The sequence below is a fragment of the Silurus aristotelis genome (assembly GCF_946808225.1).
Source record: "Silurus aristotelis genome assembly, chromosome: 14".
Taxonomy (NCBI): domain Eukaryota; kingdom Metazoa; phylum Chordata; class Actinopteri; order Siluriformes; family Siluridae; genus Silurus; species Silurus aristotelis.
The window spans coordinates 9,887,688-9,911,263 of NC_139587.1; the positions used below are offsets into that span (position 1 = coordinate 9,887,688).

The following is a 23,576-nucleotide window of genomic DNA, read 5'->3' on the forward strand; positions in this document are numbered from 1 at the left end:
CTCTAATACCAAAGTTCAGAAAGACAAATTCACTGTATTTGAAAAGAGAATGGATTAAGTGGGGTTTGTGTGTGTGTGTGTGTGTGTGTGTGTGTGTGTGTGTGTGTGTGTGTGTGTGTGTGTGTGTGTGTGTGTGTGTGTGTGTGTGTGTGTTTGTGCGTGTGTGTGATATGGTCCAGGTTGTATCCAAATTTGGATTTAGATAAACTGCTTTAGATAACTTTGTCCATACTGACAGAAAAGCCTGATTTGAATTTCATATTATTAAAGTATTATATTTTACTGACAGGACAACAAGAGAAGTGGTAAGAGGGTTAAAAAAGAGGAAGAGATAAAGCAGATTAAAGTATACTAACACAAATTTTAATTCCATGACATGTTTTTGAAGGCTGTAGGATGTAGAACAACCACTAGAACTCCACAAAGACATGGCAGTAATATGGTATCACTGTTGAAATGTCTCTCATCTGGAAAGACATCTCTTGCAGAATAAAAATAAACACCTCCAGTGGTGAGGCATAAGACGTTGCGGGTGATTCTTTTGGGTTTGTTATTTTAGTGGCTGTATTAATAAATCTGCAAGTGGAACATATTGAACAGTTGCATGCAGAAGTGCCATAGATAATCATAGGCTGATCATTTAATTTACATCTGACAAGCACGTCAGGCAGGGTTGTTTTCTGTGGGAGGAATGTTTCATAACTTTCAAATGGCTCATTTGAAATCCTCATTTCTTTCATTTGGTTAGTCTTTTGGTAATTGCAGTATCGCACCAGTGCATTTTATATTGTCACTGTGTTTTCAAGGCTATATTTATAAGCACTATAATCATTTTTCTGGATCTGTGGCTGCCATCACTGGGGAGCAATTCATCAAAACACAGCAAGACCATGTGCTCATATTTCTCTATCTATCATCACAGGAACTTAGTGCTATAAACATATCAGGCTCTCCAACAGCTCTGAAATTTTGTAATAAAAGGCTGTAGTCTGCCTAATGTAACCTTTATAAAATGCTCATCAGTGTGCCGTTAAAGGATGGATATTATTTCAAATAATAAATAAACAAAAGTAATAAGGACATTTGTCAAAACTAAACTTATTGATTGGCAAAGCAGACTTATTATAAATGGACTTTTGCCAATTGGCAGTATGCAGGATGATTGTTTCCACAGTTTGTTGAGGTCCCAGGCCTGGCCAGCATACTTCAAAAATCCCTTCACAACCAGTGTCTATTTTTAGCTTGGGTCTGAAACTTTCATCCAATTGTTTGGTTCTAACATTGATCCTATAAAGAAGCCTTTATATAAAGATCAATTTTCCAAGGAGACTTTTACCATGCTCCAGAACAGACAGCTTTATTAACAGTGACAGAGGGATCTTTTCCTAAAAATATAAGCTGGACCTCTCTAATAAATCATTTTTCATGGCCCTGATAAAGGAAAGAAACCATGAGGAATTAAAGTATCTTGAACAGAAACCACATGCTGGCAGCCAATGTGATGGGACTGGCACGGTCTTTGATTGAAATAGCATGGTGTCTTTGAGTTCCTGCTTTTGGGGAAGCTTAAATTATAGCATCTCTGAAGTTTGAGAAGTGTCTCCATTTTTTTAAGCAGTAGAAGAAAACGTCTTGTAAATGAACATAGTTCCTTTGAACTACAAGAGTTGTTTACAAAAGCTAATCAATAAAAGTATTTAATTTCCCCCTTGCTTTTTCTGGAATTGAGACTTGCATCAATTGATACTTTAAATCAAATTTAATTTATGACTTTTTTAATACCAAAAATTTCTTGTTTTAAGCTACTATGTCGTCATGGATGTCTAATTTAAAGCATGTTTAATAGAGTGAAATGTGGGGGGAAAAGAAAACTAGAGAAAACAATTCTCCTATATGGAGTCCTGAACCTGACAATTATAAAAATGGAATAGTGTCTATTTTGTAATACTTTAAATACAGATAGAAAAATCACATAAATCTTTTTTTGGACCTTTTGGATCCATTTCTGTGCTACAAGAATACCTCTGTAATTGCTTTCTCTCTCTCTCTCTCTCTCTCTCTCTCTCTCTCTCTCTCTCTCTCTCTCTCTCTCTCTCACTCTCCCTGTCTCTTATTATGTTGCTCAGCTCTGTCCTGTATATATGATGGAAAGTAGATGAAGGCCTGGAAGCATTCAGAAAAGCTCATTGCCGGCATGCCAAGTCAGCCCCTGTGCTGATGTGGCCATGAGTGACATGTGAATTACAGTTTGCGGTAATGATAATAAGAGTGCAAATCCAAGCCAGAAACTAAGCTTTTCAGCCATCACCCATTCGTATTTGGCACCATCTTGAAAGTTGTGTGCTGGAACTATTTGAGAAGGCAAATAAAAACGACAAGCTGACTGTTAAAGAACTGCTGAAATTTCATATGTTGTTTTAAAAGTGTTAGTGAAATGGTCAGATTTTTTTAAATTCCATTTTGTTTTTTTATTCTCTTTCCACAAAACACATCCAGATATATAAACTTCCAAATTGACCAGCGAAGGGCTTAGCATACATATAGCCATTGAATGGATTTAACAGGGAATTTTTTTTTTTTCTGTGTAACAACTGAAGATTACTGCTATTGGTGTAGAAATCAAATTTTCACTTAGATGGACTTCTTTTCAAAAGACACAGTGACACCAAATAAGGCTTCTCAATTTATATTTAAGAATATGGTACAGCAGTTTCCAAAGTTGACAGTCATAAAAAAATTACCTGTTTGACTTTCATGGTTGTAGGTTTTTTTTTTTATCTACTCTCAGCTAAATGTGCACAGAACCTTTTACAATTGAGATGTAATACTTCTATACTTCTTTTTGATCTTAGTTTTTTATCATATTATGTGTGAATACATATATATGTACTCTCCCCCCCCCCCCCCCCCTCTCTCTCTCTCTCTCTCTCTCTCTCTCTCTCTCTCTCTCTCTCTCTCTCTCTCGCTATAGATAAATATATTTGTTACATACATACATACATACATACATACATACATACATACATACATACATACATACATACATACATATGTACCCCCCTCCTCTCTCTCTCTCTCTCTCTCTCTCTCTCTATATATATATATATATATATATATATATATATATACAGTGGGTACGGAAAGTATTCAGACCCCCTTAAATTTTTCACTTTTTGTTATATTGCAGCCATTTGCTAAAATCATTTAGGTTCATTCTTCTTCCTCATGAATGTACACACAGCTCCCCATATGGACAGAAAAACACAGAATTGTTGACATTGTTGCAGATATATTAAAAAAGAAAAACTGAAATATCACATGGTCCTAAGTATTCAGACCCTTTGCTGTGACACTCATATATTTAACTCAGGTGCTTTCCATTTCTTCTGATCATCCTTGAGATGGTTCTACACCTTCATTTGAGTCCAGCTGTGTTTGATTATACTGATTGGACTTGATTAGGAAAGCCACACACCTGTCTATATAAGACCTTCCAGATCACAATGCATGTCAGAGCAAATAAGAATCATGAGGTCAAAGGAACTGCCTGAAGAGCTCAGAGACAGAATTGTGGCAAGGCACAGATCTGGCCAAGGTTACAAAAAGATTTCTGCTGCACTTAAGGTTCCTAAGAGCACAGTGGCCTCCATAATCCTCAAATGGAAGACGTTTGGGACGACCAGAACCCTTCCTAGAGCTGGCCGTCCGGCCAAACTGAGCTATCGGGGGAGAAGAGCCTTGGTGAGAGAGGTAAAGAAGAACCCAAAGATCACTGTGGCTGAGCTCCAGAGATGCAGTCAGGAGATGGGAGAAAGTTGTAGAAAGTCAACCATCACTGCAGCCCTCCACCAGTCGGGGCTTTATGGCAGAGTGGCCCGACGGAAGCCTCTCCTCAGTGTAAGACACATGAAAGCCCGCATGGAGTTTGCTAAAAAACACCTGAAGGACTCCAAGATGGTGAGAAATAAGATTCTCTGGTCTGATGAGACCAAAATAGAACTTTTTGGCCTTAATTCTAAGCGGTATGTGTGTAGAAAACCAGGCACTGCTCATCACCTGTCCAATACAGTCCCAACAGTGAAGCATGGTGGTGGCAGCATCATGCTGTGGGGGTGTTTTTTAGCTGCAGGGACAGGACGACTGGTTGCAATCGAGGGAAAGATGAATGCGGCCAAGTACAGGGATATCCTGGACAAAAACCTTCTCCAGGGTGCTCTGGACCTCAGACTGGGCCGAAGGTTTACCTTCCAACAAGACAATGACCCTAAGCACACAGCTAAAATAACGAAGGAGTGGCTTCACAACAACTCCGTGACTGGTCTTGAATGGCCCAGCCAGAGCCCTGACTTAAACCCAATTGAGCATCTCTGGAGAGACCTAAAAATGGCTGTCCACCAACGTTTACCGTCCAACCTGACAGAACTGGAGAGGATCTGCAAGGAGGAATGGCAGAGGATCCCCAAATCCAGGTGTGAAAGACTTGTTGCATCTTTCCCAAAAAGACTCCTGGCTGTATTAGATCAAAAGGGGGCTTCTACTAAATACTGAGCAAAGGGTCTGAATACTTAGGACCATGTGATATTTCAGTTTTTCTTTTTTAATAAATCTGCAACAATGTCAACAATTCTGTGTTTTTCTGTCAGTATGGGGTGCTATGTGTACATTCATGAGGAAGAAGAATGAACCTAAATGATTTTAGCAAATGGCTGCAATATAACAAAGAGTGAAATATTTAAAGGGGTCTGAATACTTTCCGTACCCACTGTATATATATATATATATATATAAATATATATACATATATATAGAGAGAGAGAGAGAGAGGGGGGGGGGGGGGGGAGTACATATGTATGTATTCACACATAATATGATAAAAAACTAAGATCAAAAAGAAGTATAGAAGTATTACATCTCAATTGTAAAAGGTTCTGTGCACATTTAGCTAAGCCCAAGGTTTTGTGCTAACGACCACATAATGGGTATTTCCTCTCTTGATGGCTTTTTGATGGTCTCCCTTTTGAGGCTGAAATTCATTATCAAATCGAGTTTGTTTTTGTTTCTCCAACCGCAGTCATTAACCACACAATCACTGGTGGCTATGCACAAATACGCAATCGAAGAGAGCTAAGACAGTGGTCGATCCTACAGCCATGGTGACATGGTTTAGCAAACCAGGCTCATTGATAATATTGATAGTGATAATAGTGCTAAAAAGTTAAAAGAATATGGTGGACTGTAGCAGAACGGAAGCCAATTCATTCAACAGAAAGAAACCGTGAGCTGCAACAGAAGCACCAGCCAGTGATAACACTTTTTCTGGCTGAAAGCCACCCTCTTACACTAGCTTCAAGGAATACCAGATTCACCAGGTGTGCACTGGCTCAGTAATCTCCGTGGCCAGCCCAGTCTTCAGGAGATATGCGGAATATATATTAATATATTAACACCAGGCTAAAAAGACAGGACAAACGACATAACATTTGCCTACCTTATCCTTTTTTGCACAATACATACTTCAGCCTAAATCTACACAATACTAACCCTTTTAGCATAAAGCCTTATACAGTATATTGCACAGTATAGAGTCTTTTATAGATCGTGTTTCTAATTACCTCCTTTTTCTGATTCTGATTCTGATTTTGCCCAGATAATATGGTTTTACATAACCCTACCATAGCCTGTCCTCTGACTCTAATTTTGGTTCACATATTGGAATTATCTGCTATCTGCAAGATTTCATCATAAAGCTTTTGTGTACCAGAATAATTGCTATAATATTTATTTTATTAAATTTTTTTTTATTAAATTTTTTTTATTTATTTGTTTGTTTGTTTGTTTATTCTTACCTAAATATTTTCTAAATCATCGATTTACTCTTAATCAACTGAATTATTACCAAAGTAGCAGTATTTTCACTTTTACAACTGATCTCCATACTAAGTGCTGCGAAATATATTTGCTCCTTTTCAATGTGCACACAAAATGAAAAAATTCCTAAAGGTATCATTTAATCTTTGCTTTCAGCAGATTTATTTTCTCCTACCACAAAAAGCATTAATTCTTAGAGTGCTGGACTGCGGACACAACGAAAACTAAATGTAGTTTATAGCAGATCTTCACATAATTGTTCTGGATCAGTTAATATAAATTACTATTGATAACTAGAGACAAATATTTTTTTTTTCCTTAAATACTAATCATGTGGTTAATGCTACATAGAGCTCTAATCCCCAATGGAAGAATGAAACAATCATTTTAAATTAGCCAATAGTGGCTGTGTTGAGTTAATGGTAAATCAAATTACACATATTTTGTTATATTAATAATGATACAGCACATTTCATTCTCCTTTCATTTCACCTCTTGAACTCTTTCATGCTAAGCCTTGAATGACTTAAATGTTTGGATGCCCAGTAGGGCAATACGTGGTGGAGGTGGAATGCACTAAATGGTAGACAGTTAATTCAAATGAAGCATGGACAAAAGAGTTTTTTGGATCAGACTCAATGAACAATCAAAGAAGTGTAAGCAATTGTCCATGGGCTCAAGTTGGATGCCATGGTCAATTAAGTCTTAGGCAGAGCTGCAATCCTTAACATTCAGCCTCTTCTAAAGGCAGCCTTTAAAAATGAGCAAAGTCTTTTTAATTATCATTTTGTTGCTCACTATAGTACCATAAAAGAGGCAGTATTCAACATTAATGTCTCAATAACAACATTTCAGAGAGGTCTGTGATGAAGAGCAGATGTGGCCTTCACTAACAATTCACTTGATGAAATGATGCCATAGAGCAGGTCATAAGAATTTGTCACCCCTTAATTGCACATCTTCCATGGGGAGCTTGTTTTTATTGCTTTCTCCTTTATGTTTTTGGCCTATTCCGGTATTTTTTTAATCTTTTCTGTTTTCTCATCCATCCTTTCATCTGATCTGATGTCACCCATGAGAAACACATTTACCTAGAACGCAGGAGGGGATGTTTAAAGCCCAGGCCTGTTGTATTATTAAAATCAGATGGACAGTGTGGAGTGGGTGCCAGGGTGCATGTCAAATACAGACAAGCTCAAGACAACAGGCACATAATATGAGTCAGCCAGTGGCGACTTACTGCAAGAATGCTACCTCTAAATGCTGAACATTTAGAAAGAAAACATACACAGGAAAACACAACTTCTGAGAACTTAAGCTGTGCCAGAAGTTCCCATGCTAGCCTGTGCTTGAGGCGAATGGGGTACGACGCAAAAATGTTATGTGGCAAATACCAGAATCTGTGGGCAGCTCTGTTGGAAACAGGCAAACTGTGCCAGGATACATTTTCTGACACCCTTTCCTTATCTCTGGCATAGGAAGAGGGGAAAGATCCCAGCTCTCTGCTGAGGGTCATGGTTTATTCACTCCACATGCAAGGTGTCTCAAATAAGCCTCTACATTCTGCTCTGTGTCAGTTTAAAGCTCTAAAATAAACCGGCAAGGGAGAAGTCATTTCCAATTAGTGGCTACTTCAGCTGGCCTGCTTAGCACTGCTGTCTACAATTACCCTCCTGGTTAAGGCACCACGCTTGTGCATTACAGTGCTTGCCAATGTTTACAAAAAGAAACTTCATGCAGAAGCTCTGATTTCCCACCATTCTGTCCATTCACGGCAGACACGGAAGCAAACTAATAGAAAAACAATTAGTCAAAATGACACAAGCTGAAGAATTAATTGATGTACTGATAAGTACAGTATCAATATCTGATGCCTTATAAAGCAGCAATAGCTTTAAAAGGAAGTAATCGCTAGAAAGTACCAGACAATATTTTCCCTGACAACTGATTCGATTTCAGTTTTGCATTGTGATCCCCAGACTCCTCTTTCAACTCAGAAGGGAAGCAAAGAATTGTGTTTATAATTTTTTTTAAACACAGTTCAGTGAATTTTATTTTATGCCTTTCATTTTACTAGCAATCAGTCATTCGTAGTGCATTTCCCTTAAATGTTTACTTTGTCCTCCTGACTGATTGTATGAAGTTCTGCACCTCAGCGTATATGTAACTTAACACAAATCAGTGCATGATGGCCAAGTTTCCATCAAGCTTTGAGAATTTAGTCTGTTTGGCTTCATAATAGTTCACCTCCCAGAAGACTGGGAGGCATCATGATATTTATTGGTTTATTTCAGCCACAGCTTTTCCACTGGATAGTGAATGTCATCTCTATCCCATAAACTTGAATCTCAGCCTGACCAATCAGAAGTGCAATTTGTAGAAAACACTTTTAACAGTATAATATTAACCCCCCAAAAAATATAAAAATGAAAATAAAACAGCTTCTAATTTGTGTGATATTTTTATGGAAGAAATGTGGCCAAATGTTAATAACTCTCAGTGGCGTGACTCCCGTAATGCCCTTTCGACTGGTTTTATTCAATTACGTCGAATAATAAACACTTGTGACGTCACACTCTGGGACCTCCTGTTAAAATGACTTTCACAATAACAACTTACAGGCAGCCCTGTCACTGTAACAATCACGTTATAAATTAGAGCAAAATCGATGGAGAAACCAAGCTGAGGTGACAAGAAAGGAACAAATTACCTGAGCTGATTATTTTGGTTATGGTCGACCAAATCAATGTGTAAACACAGCTGTCTTTTCCCGTCCGCCGGGCAATTAGTTCCTATGATGAAAACATTTTAATAAGTTGTCCTTAAATTGTGTTTACTATTATTTGTGTATACAACGGATCCATTTCACGTCACGCGGTAATTTAATAATCCTAACCTGTCATTACGGCCGCTCTTACAATGTTCCCAAACTCAATCTGATAGTTTTGGCATTATAGGAAGCAGGCACAACTCGCCTCAGAAGACTTTATTTTACGGAAAGCCCCAAATTGTTATAGGAAATGTTAGCTTTAACCAAAGCGCCGAGTTTCACGAAGATTTTTTTTTCAATGCGCGCCTCCAGATGGTAATATTTAGTAAGACTCAAACATTTCTTGCTGTATTTTTCCTCCTTCTTCCTCTGAATAAATTATATTATACTTCTTTAATTAAAACTTCATGAAAACAACATCAGGAGTCCATGCAAAGACAATCTGGTGAGGTAAATGGAAGTTTATTTGCTAAAATGGGCGGGGCGTATTTATTATTTCAACATATTTTTATTTATTTATTTAGGAAGAACTATTTTTCCCTAGAGCAAATAAAGCTTAAGGGAAATGTACAGAAAAAAAAGCATATCGGGTAGTTTTGAATGTAAATAAAAAATTGGACAGCAAACCCAAAGCATATCTGCAAAAGGAATCGTGTCTCTACTTATAAAATTATATAATCTAATCTAATCTAATCTAATCTAATATTATATAATATAATATAATGTAATGTCATTTAATTATAATATCATCGAAAAAATATAAAAATATTTGTAAATAAACTTTAAATTATATATATATATATATATATATATATATATATATATATATATATATATATATATATATATATATATATATATATATATATATATGAGTTTATTTACAAATATTTGATATTTTCCTAGGTAGTCCAAAATATATTTAGATACGATGGACACATTTTATATATATGTTATATAATTGAATTATATTATATGTTATATTATATGTTTATAATTGAATATACAGTTTCTATTTTCCTAGTAGTCAAAAATATTGGAAACATTACACGCCTGCTGTAAATCTGCACACGCGGGAGAAAATCTCCTGTTTAACATTCTTTGCGCAAATCAATGACAAGAGGCCGGAAGACATTTTCTCCGGTCTATAAATTATAAGTTCCATCCTCTGACCGACTTCACATGCAGGAAATTCGGTAGCTGTCACTTGTTCTTCTGGAAGTTGTCCTACTGCTGGCCTTCATCTGCGCCCCTGTTGGTGCCTCCCAGTTTAGGAGCTGAATGTGGAGTGGGTGGGGAAGTGCGCGGACACGCGGACACGCCACTACAACTGCGAAATGATCGGCAATTTAAACGCGAGCGCGCACAGGACAGACGCGTAAAATAAAGCGCCTGTGAAAACAGCAAAGGGAAATCGATTCAAGCACCTGGAGCTGGATGGCCATGCAGAGGGTGAGTGGAGCCGGGGACAGAGTTTCGGTCGCCTGCCCGCGGGCGCAGGGTCTAAGCCGGAGAGCGCACGCGTTCTCTGTGGAGGCTTTGGTGGGGAAAAGCTGCAAAAGGATGAAAGTAGAAAACGCGAAGGATTTGAAGGTAGAGACGAGGGACTGCGACTTGGACAGAGTGACTGGGAACGTGGTGGATGAAGGACAGGACAGCGGTGAGCGTCTACTCTTCTTCAGACTGTGTGTGTTTTGCGCACTGACTTTACCAGCAGGACCGCTGATGCTTGAGAACTCAAGAACCAGCCTTTCTGCTGGTTTAGTAACACAGCAGTTACACGAGACTATCAATGGGTGTTAACCAAGAAAAAATAGAGTTATAAGTAAATAAAGTAAATGTATTAGGCTTTTATAGATATATCGCAGTTTTGCGCGTTATATTTTGCGCATTTTGGTGTATGTAGACCAACTAACGTTTTTCGCTTTTCATAATTACTTTGGATACTTTATATACTCTTCTTCCTAAAGATACCAAAGCTGCTATAAATGTGTGGATTATGTTGTGCAGTGCATCAAATCGAGGAAACTGTTGAACGCACAAATACATCCGCCGAGGACAAAACTGACCCAGACGCACAAATCCAAGTGGAACTGCAAGGATCCGATCTGTGGAGCAGATTTCACGAGATCGGAACAGAGATGATCATCACCAAAGCGGGCAGGTGGGAGAGCAGTTTACTATTATTCTTTAATAGATTAGGCCTTTTTCACATTGGATAAATAAAGCAAAAACAAAGTAGAAATAATAAGAAATAGATGAGTAACGTTTTATATTTAGACTAAACATATTTATTTTGCCTAAATGTCTCTGTATTTGTACTAAAAAACTGATAAACATCTCAAAATAATCCTTCATCAGGCGAATGTTTCCATCCATCCGAATAAAAGTGAAGAACCTGGACCCCTTTAAGCAATATTACGTTGCCATGGACATCAGGCTCGTGGATTCCAAGAGATACAGGTGAGACACTAATATATTTGAAAGATACATTTTAAAATAATAAATAAAAAGATAATCAAATGTGATGATAATAATAATAATAATAATAATAATAATAATAATAGGGGGAAAAAAGAAAAAGAAGGAGTAGAAGAATACATAAGCTCGTAAAATAACAAGCAACAGCGAAGTACACAGATGTTTTATTAAAATAAAAACGTCAAAGCAAAGATGAAAAAAGCAAGATGAGGAAGTGAAGTAAAACTACTTGTTTTATTTTTATACACACAAAAAAATTGGTGCAAACTGTTTGCCCTAAAAAAAAAAAGCAATGTTTATTTAATAATCTTGAGTGAGCATAAATTGACACTTTACGTTCTAACAATTATTATCAGTTCAATTGACTTAAATGTTTTTAAGTATATTGTTTTGTCAAATTACTCCACTTAACTTTTTCTTACTTTGAATTATATACAAAAGAAAAAAAGGAAAAAAGAAGAAGTTTGCCAATGTTTTTTTTTTCCACACTTTTTAAAAATACGAGTCAACCTTTCCAAGGTTAAGACAGAAGGCCTGAGCAGGTTGTCCAGTTCCATCACTGAATTCCCATCAAAATGATGCACAGTCAGGAACGGTTTAGTTGTGGACTTTCTAAGTCAAAACTGAAGATTCCTACTGGAATTTGTTGATACGAGCTCAGGTCAATGCCATCCTAACAAAGAAAGAAACAGATTGACAAGAGGATGATATCTTGCCAGTTATTTAATGCTGTTTTGTCAACTAAAATGTAGATGTGCATAACGTTATAAAAAAACATGGGTTATAACGTTAGTTTGAATTCCCTCTCCAGATTTACTAAACTGTGATCGTCCTGTCGCACTGTCTGCTCCTCTGTTCAACTAAACAGTGTGCGCCGCAAGCGTGTGAGAAAACCACCTACTGTAGTTTTCTATGCTCGCAATCAGTCCCTTGATGGGGAAAAACGAGAACAATAAACGGACGAGTAAAAAGCCACGGAACTCTCCTGATGTCCTAAATTGCTTAAAAGAATGTATTTTCACTATTCACAAACATCTTTTGATGAAGAAGAAGAGAAGAAACTAAATTAACAAATGGCTGAATTCGCATTTTAGGTGTTCAAGCAAAAGCATACCAAAAAAAAAATATTAAAACACTATTTAAACAGTGAAATGTTTTTCAGACTAAAACATTTTATAATCTAACTACTCGCCCCCAGTGTGGGGGTGGTGGGGGGGCGTGGTCAGGACACAATTATTCATTCAAAGCCATTAAACTTTTTTAATTTTTTGTTTTTTTTTACACATTTAAATATGTCTACAGAAGTAGTAGAATTTCATTAAATTGATATAGTAATACACCTAATCTTAAACAATTAAATAATGTTGCAATTAAATTGATATACAATTAAATGCAATTAAATTAGATATAAAACCCGGGCTAACAATGCACTCAAATGCACATTTAGGAGGTGAAAAAAGACGTTTATTTCAGTAATTAATATAAAAGGAACAAGAATGGCAACCATCAAATGGTTTACTTTAAAAAGCAGTTTCCTATATTCCTTATGTTCAAATACTGACCGAATGTCCACAGAAATTGGTTTTAAATATAATAATTTTTAATAATGTTATGAAGTTTTCTTTAATCCACAGATATGTATACCACAGTTCCCAGTGGATGGTGGCTGGAAACACAGATCACTCGTCCTTCACCCCGCGGCTCTACATTCACCCGGACTCCCCATGCTCCGGAGAAACGTGGATGCGCCAAGTGATCAGCTTCGATCGTGTCAAATTAACAAACAACGAGATGGACGACAAGGGGCATGTGAGTTGCACGTATTTCAAAGCACCATGTAACATCTATCCCGGTCAAAGCTCTCCCATTCTACGGTTGAAATGGGTGCATTTCTTTGCATACGTCTCATCTGGGAAACCAGATTAAAATGCCATGGTTTATTGTTTCCATTCACATTGTTTCATAACTGCTTTTGGAGAACAGCAACTACACCTATTTCCGTAGGGTTAAATTGCAATATCTGGCACGATCAGAAGCACGGATTGTCATTTGAGTACCAGAATGTTTTCACGTTTTTTGCACTAAAATACATGACAGTGTGACTGTGTAACTCAAACAGGGGCTTCCCAGTGTACACAAATGTATCTTCCTATCTTTCTTCAGCTTGATCGGAGCTTAGTCAACAACAAGTGCCAATCTTTCACGCGCCAGCTGCTGTTGCGCGGTTTTACGCTTTAAACTTTAACCAAGATCAGCTACAGTCAGTGTTTAAGCGTCCACCGTTCTCTTGACATGGGATTTTTTTCTTTTGAATACAAGCACTGACTTTCGCTAAATTCGCTAAATGTTTTTTTTTAACTCAGATCATCCTGCAGTCCATGCACAAGTACAAACCACACGTGCACGTGGTCGTGCACGAGCCCTCTCTGGACGTGTCGCAAATCGCTGCGCTCCCGGCTGAAGGCGTGTGCACTTTTTCCTTCCCCGAGACCCAATTCACAACTGTAACAGCCTACCAAAACCAACAGGTAAAGCATTTTTTTTTATTAAAAATCCCAATGCACACATTTCAGATGAAATGTCCAATTTAAAAACCCCAAGGTGATATTTTATTTTCTCTGAAGGCAGTATTAGGCCTCTATGAATAGCGGATATATTCGTCTTTTTTAAAGCATTTGCCTTTCTGACATATTCTACAACATGGATATGAAGAATAAAATTAATTCCATCTTTGTTCATACATTTTATGGAAGTTATGGTGAACTGCAGAATTATGTACTATAGTGTTTTAACTGCAAGCATATCAAATTTAACGTTTTTGCCCCAACCCGTCTGCATAAATCATGCTGTTTAGCTTTTAGGGAGCATTTGACCTGTGTAGGATTTCTGTATTTACAAATGTTCCAGAAGCCACAGAAATGCTGCCTACCTCTGTCGTTAGGGTCCAGTTCTGCAAAAAAAAAAAAAAAAAAAAAAAAAAAAACCTTCAATTGAATTTTCTGGGGTTGTGCCTCAAGGTTTTTGGAGTCCTGTTTCATGTTCTATATAAATTAATGACCAGCAAGTTCTCAGTTATCAAAATGTATTATCTGACCTCAGACCACACTTTCTGCATAAGAAATGTGAATTGGATTGTATTTACTTTTAGTATTATTAAGCATATACATTAAGCGATATTTTAATAACACTGAATTTACTTTTTCTACAATCAAGATAACAAAATTAAAGATTGACCGAAACCCTTTTGCTAAGGGCTTTAGAGACCCAGGAAGAAACAGGTAACGGAATATATGTACTTAAAATTTTGTCATTGCAAAAATAAGTGTTTATTATTATTATTATTATTATTATTATTATTATTATTATTATTATTATTGGTAGTACTAGTAGTAATATTGTTATTTACAATACATTTTATCTCTTAAAGGGGTGTACTGGATGGTGTTATGGACTCTTATCCCTGGCGAAATCCATTTGGTCTCAATTTGAAACCATATGGATTGGAGCTGCAAGGTACAGACTATTGCATTTTTCACTGTTAGATTGACTATTATTATTATTATTATTATTATTATTATTATTATTATTATTATTATTATTATTTGTATTCATATTATTATTATTATTATTTAGCTTTTAGAATTATATGTTTTCAAATTAAATTATATTATGTTTTATAAATTATATATTATGTTATGTATTAAATGTTGGACAATTAGTTTTCTTTGAAAATTAGATATTCAAAAACAAAAAGATTAAAAGCTTTATAAAGTACTCATATTGTCGAGACAATCTTTTAAAAGAGGATTTAATAAAAGATGCATAATGAGCAGAGATTCAGAGATCTTATCTGTATAGATAACAACGAATCATGTGCAAATACCCTGTACAATTAATTAGGTTTATGTAAAATTCAAATGTTAAAACGAAGTGATTGCTTCTGACCAATGCCAATCAAATATACCCCTTCAATATAATTTTTCTTTGAAAAAAAAAGAGAAAAAGATGAGGTGCTGAGAAAAAATACATAACCAAATAACTGATTGTTCATTGTTGTAATAGTATATTTGCCAAAAGTAGAATGTCACATTTTACTTTAACACATTCATTACAGGTGAAAATTGTGGGTCATCTGAGAGCTGTGGTGACATTTCCCCACTGAAAAGGCTCTTGCCACACTCCAGTTCCTCACTCTCTCTCCCATTCACCTTCTCTGGCTCTGACAGTGATCTTCCGAACCTCAGCGTCCCAGTCTGCTCTAAAATGACCTCTTCAAACACTTCTTTCACAAGTCGGCCTTACTGCAGCCTCATACCAGACAGACTCAGAGGTTATTCAGGGTTGCGACCCTTGATGGACTTCCCCATGCTCTCTTCTCTCCATGGCAAAAAAATAGCTTGCAGGGGTCAATGCCTCCATAGCCACTGCTTGCTTTCCATCCAGAACCTACAGGCAAGCCGAACTCCTGGAGCTCAGAGGGATCCTGCATCATCTTCTCTCCTGTCACCATATGGCCTGTTCAGCTATACTTTACCTTTCAATCCACATTTCTCCAGCATCACCAGCTCACAAAAACCATCTGACAGCATAATCCTGGCATCATCTGAAAGCCTTCTGCGCCAAACAGCCTGGCATTCAACTGCCAATCACTGCCTCTGACCTTGCCAGATGCTGGAGCTGAACTTATGATAAACATGTGTAAACAATGCCAATACATAGCTGCTGTCACCCCACCACTCATATGATTCAATGCAAAATAGCCAGGATGAAGTGCAAATGAGTGGAACATGGAACTTTTGTTATACTATGGAACTCTTCAGTGCTAATGCTGGAAAAACACTGCACTTGATATTTCCTATTGGAAGACAGAATGGACAATATAGTTTTAATAAAAAAAAAAAAGGTTGATTTTTCGAGGCAATTGTGTTATTTTAAGCCCTCTTTACTCTCTGTGGAAATATTGTATTATGACATATTTTGGAACATTTTGTCAAACACAATTTATAATAAACATATATGTTTCTAAAATATACATACAAGGTCTATATACATACATGTGAGTCATAATTTGATGTTTTGGTTTCATAAAACATAAAACGTATAATGCATTTCTCTTGATTTAGTCATATTTAAAAAAAATAAATAAACCCACCATTAGTTTAAGATAAACATAGTGACCCCAACTAGTACATATTACTGTTCAGCAATATTATTACAGACTGTCAATATAATTTAATACATGTACAAATATTGAGCTTTTTGGAGTATAAATGTCTCTCATCTTCATGTTTATCTTCTCTACATTACTCGCAATGTCATTCAAGTGCTCGCTGATATTGGAACCGGCAGTAGTGGATAAAGTACACAATTCCTGTACTTGAGTAAGAGTGCAAATCCCTTGTTTAAATTTGACGATAGGCAAAAAGCAAAAGCACTTCTTCACATTACTACTTGAGTAAAAGTATAAAAGTACTTGCTTTTAAATACAATGAAGTATCAAGCATAAAAGTGCTGCTCCATAAGAACTGTATTATAATCATTTTTGTAGTTCATTGTTCTATTCTCCTGTGCATAATATCTTTTTTAAGGAGGCAGGACTGCAGCAATCTTTTAGTCTGTCGCCAGCTCATATAAAATCTGCAAAAACACAAATATCTATCCAAACATAGTCTCTGCTGTAATCCAGTGCAACTGAAAACTGGTTTCTCATTAATTAGACTTGAAATGGCACAAAAAATTATGACCAATTTCAGGAACACCAAAATCAGAAATCCTTCATGTTTGAGATCACGGATATAAATATATGTTTTTACTTCTATGCTGTACTAATAAAAACCAATAACTTATATATATATATATACAGTACAGACCAAAAGTTTGGACACACCTTTTCATTTAAAGAGTTTTCTTTATTTTCATGACTATGAAAATTGTAGAGTCACACTGAAGGCATCAAAACTATGAATTAATGTGGAATTATATACATAACAAAAAAGTGTGAAACAACTGAAAATATGTCATATTGTAGGTTCTTCAAAGTAGCCACCTTTTGCTTTGATTACTGCTTTGCACACTCTTGGCATTCTCTTGATGCCTACTTTGAAGAACCCACAATATGACATATTTTCAGTTCACTTTTTTGTTATGTATATAATTCCACATGTGTTAATTCATAGTTTTGATGCCTTCAGTGTGACTCCACAATTTTCATAGTCATGAAAATAAAGAAAACTCTTTGAATGAGAAGGTGTGTCCAAACTTTTGGTCTGTACTGTATATATATATATATATATATATATATATATATATATATATATATATATATATATATATATATATATATACAGTGAGGAAAATAAGTATTTGAACACCCTGCTATTTTGCAAGTTCTCCCACTTAGATATCATGATCGGGTCTGAAATTGTCATCGTAGGTGCATGTCCACTGTGAGAGACATAGTATAAAAAAAATACAATATATGATCACAATGTATGATTTTTAAACTATTTATTTGTATGATACAGTTGCAAATAAGTATTTGAACACCTGTCTATCAGCTAGAATTCTGACCCTCAAAGACCTGTTAGTCTGCCTTTAAAATGTCCACCTCCACTACATTTATTATCCTAAATTACATGCACCTGTTTGAGGTCATTAGCTGCATAAAGACACCTGTCCACCCCATACAATCAGTAAGAATCCAACTACTAACATGGCCAAGACCAAAGAGCTGTCCAAAGACACTAGAGACAAAATTGTACACCTCCACAAGGCTGGAAAGGGCCAGGGGGAAACTGCCAAGCAGCTTGGTGAAAAAAGGTCCACTGTTGGAGCAATCATTAGAAAATGGAAGAAGCTAAACATGAGTGTCAATCGCCCTTGGACTGGGGCTCCATGCAAGATCTCACCTTGTGGGGTCTCAATGATCCTAAGGAAGGTGAGAAATCAGCCCAGAACTACACGGGAGGAGCTGGTCAATGACCTGAAAAGAGCTGGGACCACCGTTTCCAAGGTTACTGTTGGTAATACACTAAGACGTCATGGTTTGGAATCATGCATGGCATGGAAGGTTCCCCTGCTTAAACCAGCACATGTCCAGGCACGTCTTAAGTTTGCCAATGACCATTTGGATGATCCAGAGGAGTCATGGGAGTAAGTCATGTGGTCAGATGAGACCAAAATAGAACTTTTGGGTCATAATTCCACTAAACATGTTTGGAGGAAGAAGAATGATGAGTACCATCCCAAGAACACCATCCCTACTGTGAAGCATGGGGGTGGTAGCATCATGCTTTGGGGGTGTTTTTCTGCACATGGGACAGGGCGACTGCACTGTATTAAGGAGAGGATGACCGGGGCCATGTATTGCGAGATTTTGGGGAACAACCTCCTTCCCTCAGTTAGAGCATTGAGGATAGGTCGAGGCTGGGTCTTCCAACATGACAATGACCCGAAGCACCCAGCCAGGATAACCAAGGAGTGGCTCTGTAAGAAGCATATCAAGGTTCTGGCATGGCCTAGCCAGTCTCCAGACCTAAACCCAATAGAGAATCTTTGGAGGGAGCTCAAACTCCGTGTTTCTCGGCGACAGGCCAGAAACCTGACTGATCTAAAGAAGATCTGTGTGGAGGAGTGGGCCAAAATCCCTCCTGCAGTGTGTGCAAACCTGGTGAAAAACTACAGGAAATGTTTGACCTCTGTAATAGCAAACAAAGGCTACTGTACCAAATATTAACATTGACTTTCTCAGGTGTTCAAATACTTATTTGCAGCTGTATCATACAAATAAATTGTTAAAATATCATACATTGTGATTTCTGGATTTTTTTTTTAGATTATGTCTCTCACAGTGGACATGCACCTACGATGACAATTTCAGACCCCTCCATGATTTCTAAGTGGGAGAACTTGCAAAATAGCAGTGTTCAAATACTTATTTTCCTCACTGTATGTATGTGTGTATATATATATATATATATATATATATATATATATATAGATAGATAGATAGATAGATAGATAGATAGATAGATAGATAGATAGATAGATAGATAGATAGATAGATAGATAGATAGATAGATGACATCTTTAATGTGCCTTACAGTGGACTATTCTTATAAAGCATAAAGCATTTATGTCATTATGCTTTAATGAATATGTATCTAATTCTTTATATGCAGCCTATCATAACAAGTGTAAAAAAAATAAAAAAAGAAATAGAAGGTAATCATACGTGTCTATCTCTGGTTGATTGGTTTATACTGCCTACTAAGTGGTTTGGTTACTTAGCAGGAACTGTCCTTGTATTTTGATGTGATAATTTTCCCACAGATCAGAGCAACCTGGGCATAATTCCCAAAGCTAGCCTAGCTGCTTTCGAGGGCTCAGAAAAAGGGGATTATCCAAAGTTGTGGAAATGACCTGCTTCCCCCAATTTTCTTGTCAGTGTAGCTCAATTTCACAACATGCCATACTAGAAGGTAAGGATTAATTAGACTTTGTGTAGTTCATCTCATTTGAAAAAAACACACAAAAAAACAGTTTCACACACTTGTTCGAAAATACTCTCTCTTACTCTACATGTCAATAGGTTGCACCTGTTAATTAATCAAATCTTAAGACAGCCAAAAGGAAGAGAAATGGATTAAATCAAATTACTCCCACCTGTCAGTCAAAGCAGCCATGCTTCAATTCCTGGACTGTGTTTCCTCACACGAACTAAAAAAAATTGATTGGGAGTGCCTGGCTTCCATTAAGACTTCCTGAGGGTGCAGATCATCTGGAATACTGAAGCGTTGAAAGAAAGGTTTTATCTGAATGCAATCTGCGTTTTTGTGCCTCATTTTGCACATGTGCAAATTCTGTCTGCAAGACCTGTAGGAATGGCATGTGGACATTTTGTGTATATATTCTTATGAAAATATTACGCTAGAATTATTCCATTAAACCATAGCAATGTTATAAACAAGGACCAAGATGTAATTCCATGCTGTTTATATAATGCAAAATTGTAGCGCTGTTATTTCTGTATTCATAAAAGAAAGCCACAAGTGTTCAAAAAGAAGAAAATGGTCTTAAAAATGCATTTCCAAAGCTACCACTGACATAACTTGTCACAAGGATGACTTACAGACTTCACTTCTAAAAACAGCACATAGGGACAAATCCCACATATTTGAAAATCAAAAGACAGTCTGCGTAACACTTACAGCTTTTATAAAAAATAAGGAATAAATACCTATACCTAGCATATCAACTATATTTCCAATAAAAGTTGGAGTGATAACATTGTACACAATGGCACTCTGTGAAACAATATTTTGTTAAATGTTTCGTGTTAACAATGTGGTTGTTGAAATTCTAAATTACAGAGCTATAGGATCACAGGAGGTAGTGTCTGTTTCAGTCTGGCTCTGTTACATTTATATACCCTGCAGCTCTCTCGGGTCTGGGTCCTACATGTGAGGTTTACACTGAATGGTATTTGCTCTGCAAACTCAATAAAAGAAGGTTATTTATCAGAGCAGCTTATGGGATATGATTAAACTCTGTTGTAAAGTTTCAAGTGAAACCAGCTGCCATTGAAATTGAATTACCTCCAGGCAATAATGTGAAAAGCAAAGGCAGTTTAACAGCTTATTAAGTGGTACTCTTCTCTTCAAACAGCAAATCTGCCTCCTACCACACTGAGGTATATTTAGCCCTTTTGGATTTTGAATGCTGACTTCTTGAACTTGCAACTAGCATTTTACAGTTTCACCACTGTCTAACCTACAAGGCTTCAGGGCTTCTTATACTTAAAGATATATTGCTTCCCCACTTGAATTATGAGAAGACCCCATCATTGTTTTTGATTAGAAATCTAGGAAATAATATCGATAGCCTTTTTTTTTGTGGCACTGGCCATAGTAAAATTGTAAAATGTAAAATGAATTACAAGCACTTCCACATACCTGCTGGAGAGGTCATATAGAGGGGCCATTGTGTCAGTCAGGCATGTGTGCAGTGTGTGCACTGTTAGCAGGGGGCTGTTGAGGTCAGGACCATGTGGAAGGAAAAGCTTTAGCTTGAGGTCTCCCAGCCAGGCCTGGAGCAGCCAGGAGCTCAGTTTCTGTTTGTGTGGGCTGCCTTCCCTCCTCACGCTCTGATGTCATCCATCACTTCAGCCCCCTCCTGGTAGTGTTAATGACCCCAATAACATTCACATTTGCCTGCACAATCCAATCAGAAATACGATAAAACAAATTCTGTCATAATTTAGCTGGAACAGCATGTGTTTTGCACCTACATAATGACATGGAAGAACTGTGGGTTATAGAAAATGTGGATCAGAGATTATTGTTCTGTTCCTTCCACTAATTTATTAAGTGTTCTTTCTCTCTAGCATGGCATGGTTAGAAATAAATCCCTTCCCGGGAAGATTTTTGCATCATGCTCTTTTAATTCCCCCCATGGTATTGTGGCCCACAGCTGCATAAAGGGGAACTGAACTGTGGAGAGACCTGTCAGCAAGTTTCAGGGACTTCATGCTGGGCCAACAAAACACTTTCCACTTTCTGACCTCTGCTGTCCATCATCCCTTCGCTTGCATTCCCCTGATAACTCCCCAACTCTCCCACCTTTTTTGCAAGGTCTGATGCTTTCTCCAGAACTCAAGTTCCTGTGGTTTTTTGTAGAAGAACCTTTAGTCACAGGTGAAGCCAACACTTGCTGAGCAAATGAATTATACACACACACACACACACACACACACACACACACACACACACATATATATATTTATTTTCTTCCGCTTATCCGTAATTCGGGTCGCGGGGGCAGCAGTCTAAGCAGGCATATGCTGCCCAATCCTCACAGCACCGTCCCTCACGGTCCCTCCTGCAGGTGGTGTATATATATATATATATATATATATATATATATATATATATATATATATATATATATATATATATATATATATATATATATATATATTTTTTTTTTTTTTTTTTTTTCTTTTATTATATATATATATATATATATATATATATATATATATATATATATATATATATATATATAAAAATGACATTATACCCATTAATGGTAAATTAAAAACCCCTCAATGAAATTATTTATGCTGTTAAAACAATTTAATCATAATTTATTTATTTGCTACAATTTGTAACTATGCCATTTGTCACATATGCACTTAAAACAGTTGCCATAAAATGAGATATACATATAATATATAATTAATACAACAATTGGTATAAGGTACAACATCAAAAGGAATTAAAAACAGTCAAACAAGAGCATTCAGAATAAACAAAAATACACATTTCTTTCACTTTCTATGGATTTCTGCATGATATTTGACAAAGATTTAAAAAGGCTAAAGGAGAGATTTCTGGGGACTCTGAGATTGATATAAGATATGTCCATGCTTTTGAGGCCAGGTAATAATCCGTGATATGATACTCCAACCTTACCAGAATTGATGTTCCTTAACTCTACCAGTTTCCGCAATGTGACAGGATCATTTTTTCCTTCTACTGCATGTCAATCACCTTCTTTCCTTTATAACATGAGTAGGGACAGTACTAGCACATAGGATGCTCCAGCCCTGGGTATCAAGTGGCAGGGGCAAGCAGGTGATTTAGGGCCACAGCATGTCTGTCTGCTGCAAGACCACTTTCAAGTGGTGCTCTAAGGTCAGTACAGTTGCATGGATCCAGATGCTGCCATCAGTCCTGGAACTGACCTGCAGGATGTGGCTTATAGGCCACGATCCCCCCGGCCCCTTGTGCTGGTAATTGATTTCAGGGCGAATGCCCCTGTCACTGACACACTCAAACCCGACTGTCGGCTGCTTAGGGTCTACCGCTCAGCCAGTGGTGTGCTGTCAACGGTAATTCAATTAGAGATGCAGGAGTGTGACTAACTGCAACCCGTCAACCACTTTTCCATATGTGTGCAGTTTCCACCCCCTCCCCTTTCTCTGTCTCTTGTCTAACTTTTAATCTTCATCACTATATACACACAGAGTGAAGCCCACACACATAAAGTTTTGAACCTGATCTTGTACTATTGCTCATAATACATTTTTATCATTGTGCAAAACAGAGGTTCCAGTGATTCTCAAACAGCCACAAGTGAATTAATATCAGTCATTCAGCAGCTCATCATTTACCACCAATCAAGCAAAAGTTTACACATTATTAACCTTTTGACTTTGACATCAGTTCCCTATAACGTAAGTGGCCTGTCACTGTGCTCTGAAACCACAGTGTCATTCTCCGGCCATTTCTTTCCTTGACCATCAGTGCATGAGGCCACCATCATAAAACTACTCTTTTAACATTTGAAGTTGCCGGCAGGAAGATAGAGCTTACACATCCGTGTCCATGATATCTGCTTCTGTAATAGATATCAGAGTCTGAAATTTGGAGAGGTTGCAGGGGTTTCAGAGAAA

General features: G+C 37.0%; 1 protein-coding gene across 1 annotated transcript; it reads left to right on the forward strand.

The window, feature by feature from the left end:
- Window positions 1-8,832: 8,832 nt before the first annotated feature.
- Window positions 8,833-16,868, forward strand: tbx22 (T-box transcription factor 22). The gene is made up of 9 exons (XM_083561532.1): window positions 8,833-8,953; window positions 9,913-10,298; window positions 10,649-10,802; window positions 11,000-11,101; window positions 12,754-12,928; window positions 13,483-13,647; window positions 14,333-14,397; window positions 14,547-14,632; window positions 15,234-16,868. The coding sequence occupies exons 2-9, from the start codon at window positions 10,076-10,078 to the stop codon at window positions 15,776-15,778; spliced, it is 1,515 nt and encodes a 504-aa protein (XP_083417658.1). The 5' UTR covers window positions 8,833-8,953; window positions 9,913-10,075; the 3' UTR covers window positions 15,779-16,868.
- Window positions 16,869-23,576: the final 6,708 nt, after the last annotated feature.

Coding starts and splice junctions, on each gene's coding strand:
- tbx22 (XM_083561532.1), top strand. CDS start 10,076: ATGGCCATGCAGAGGGTGAGTGGAGCCGGGGACAGAGTTTCGGTCGCC. Junction 11,102..12,753: donor GTGGATTCCAAGAGATACAG/GTGAGACACTAA, acceptor TTTAATCCACAG/ATATGTATACCACAGTTCCC. Junction 13,648..14,332: donor CAGCCTACCAAAACCAACAG/GTAAAGCATTTT, acceptor TCTACAATCAAG/ATAACAAAATTAAAGATTGA.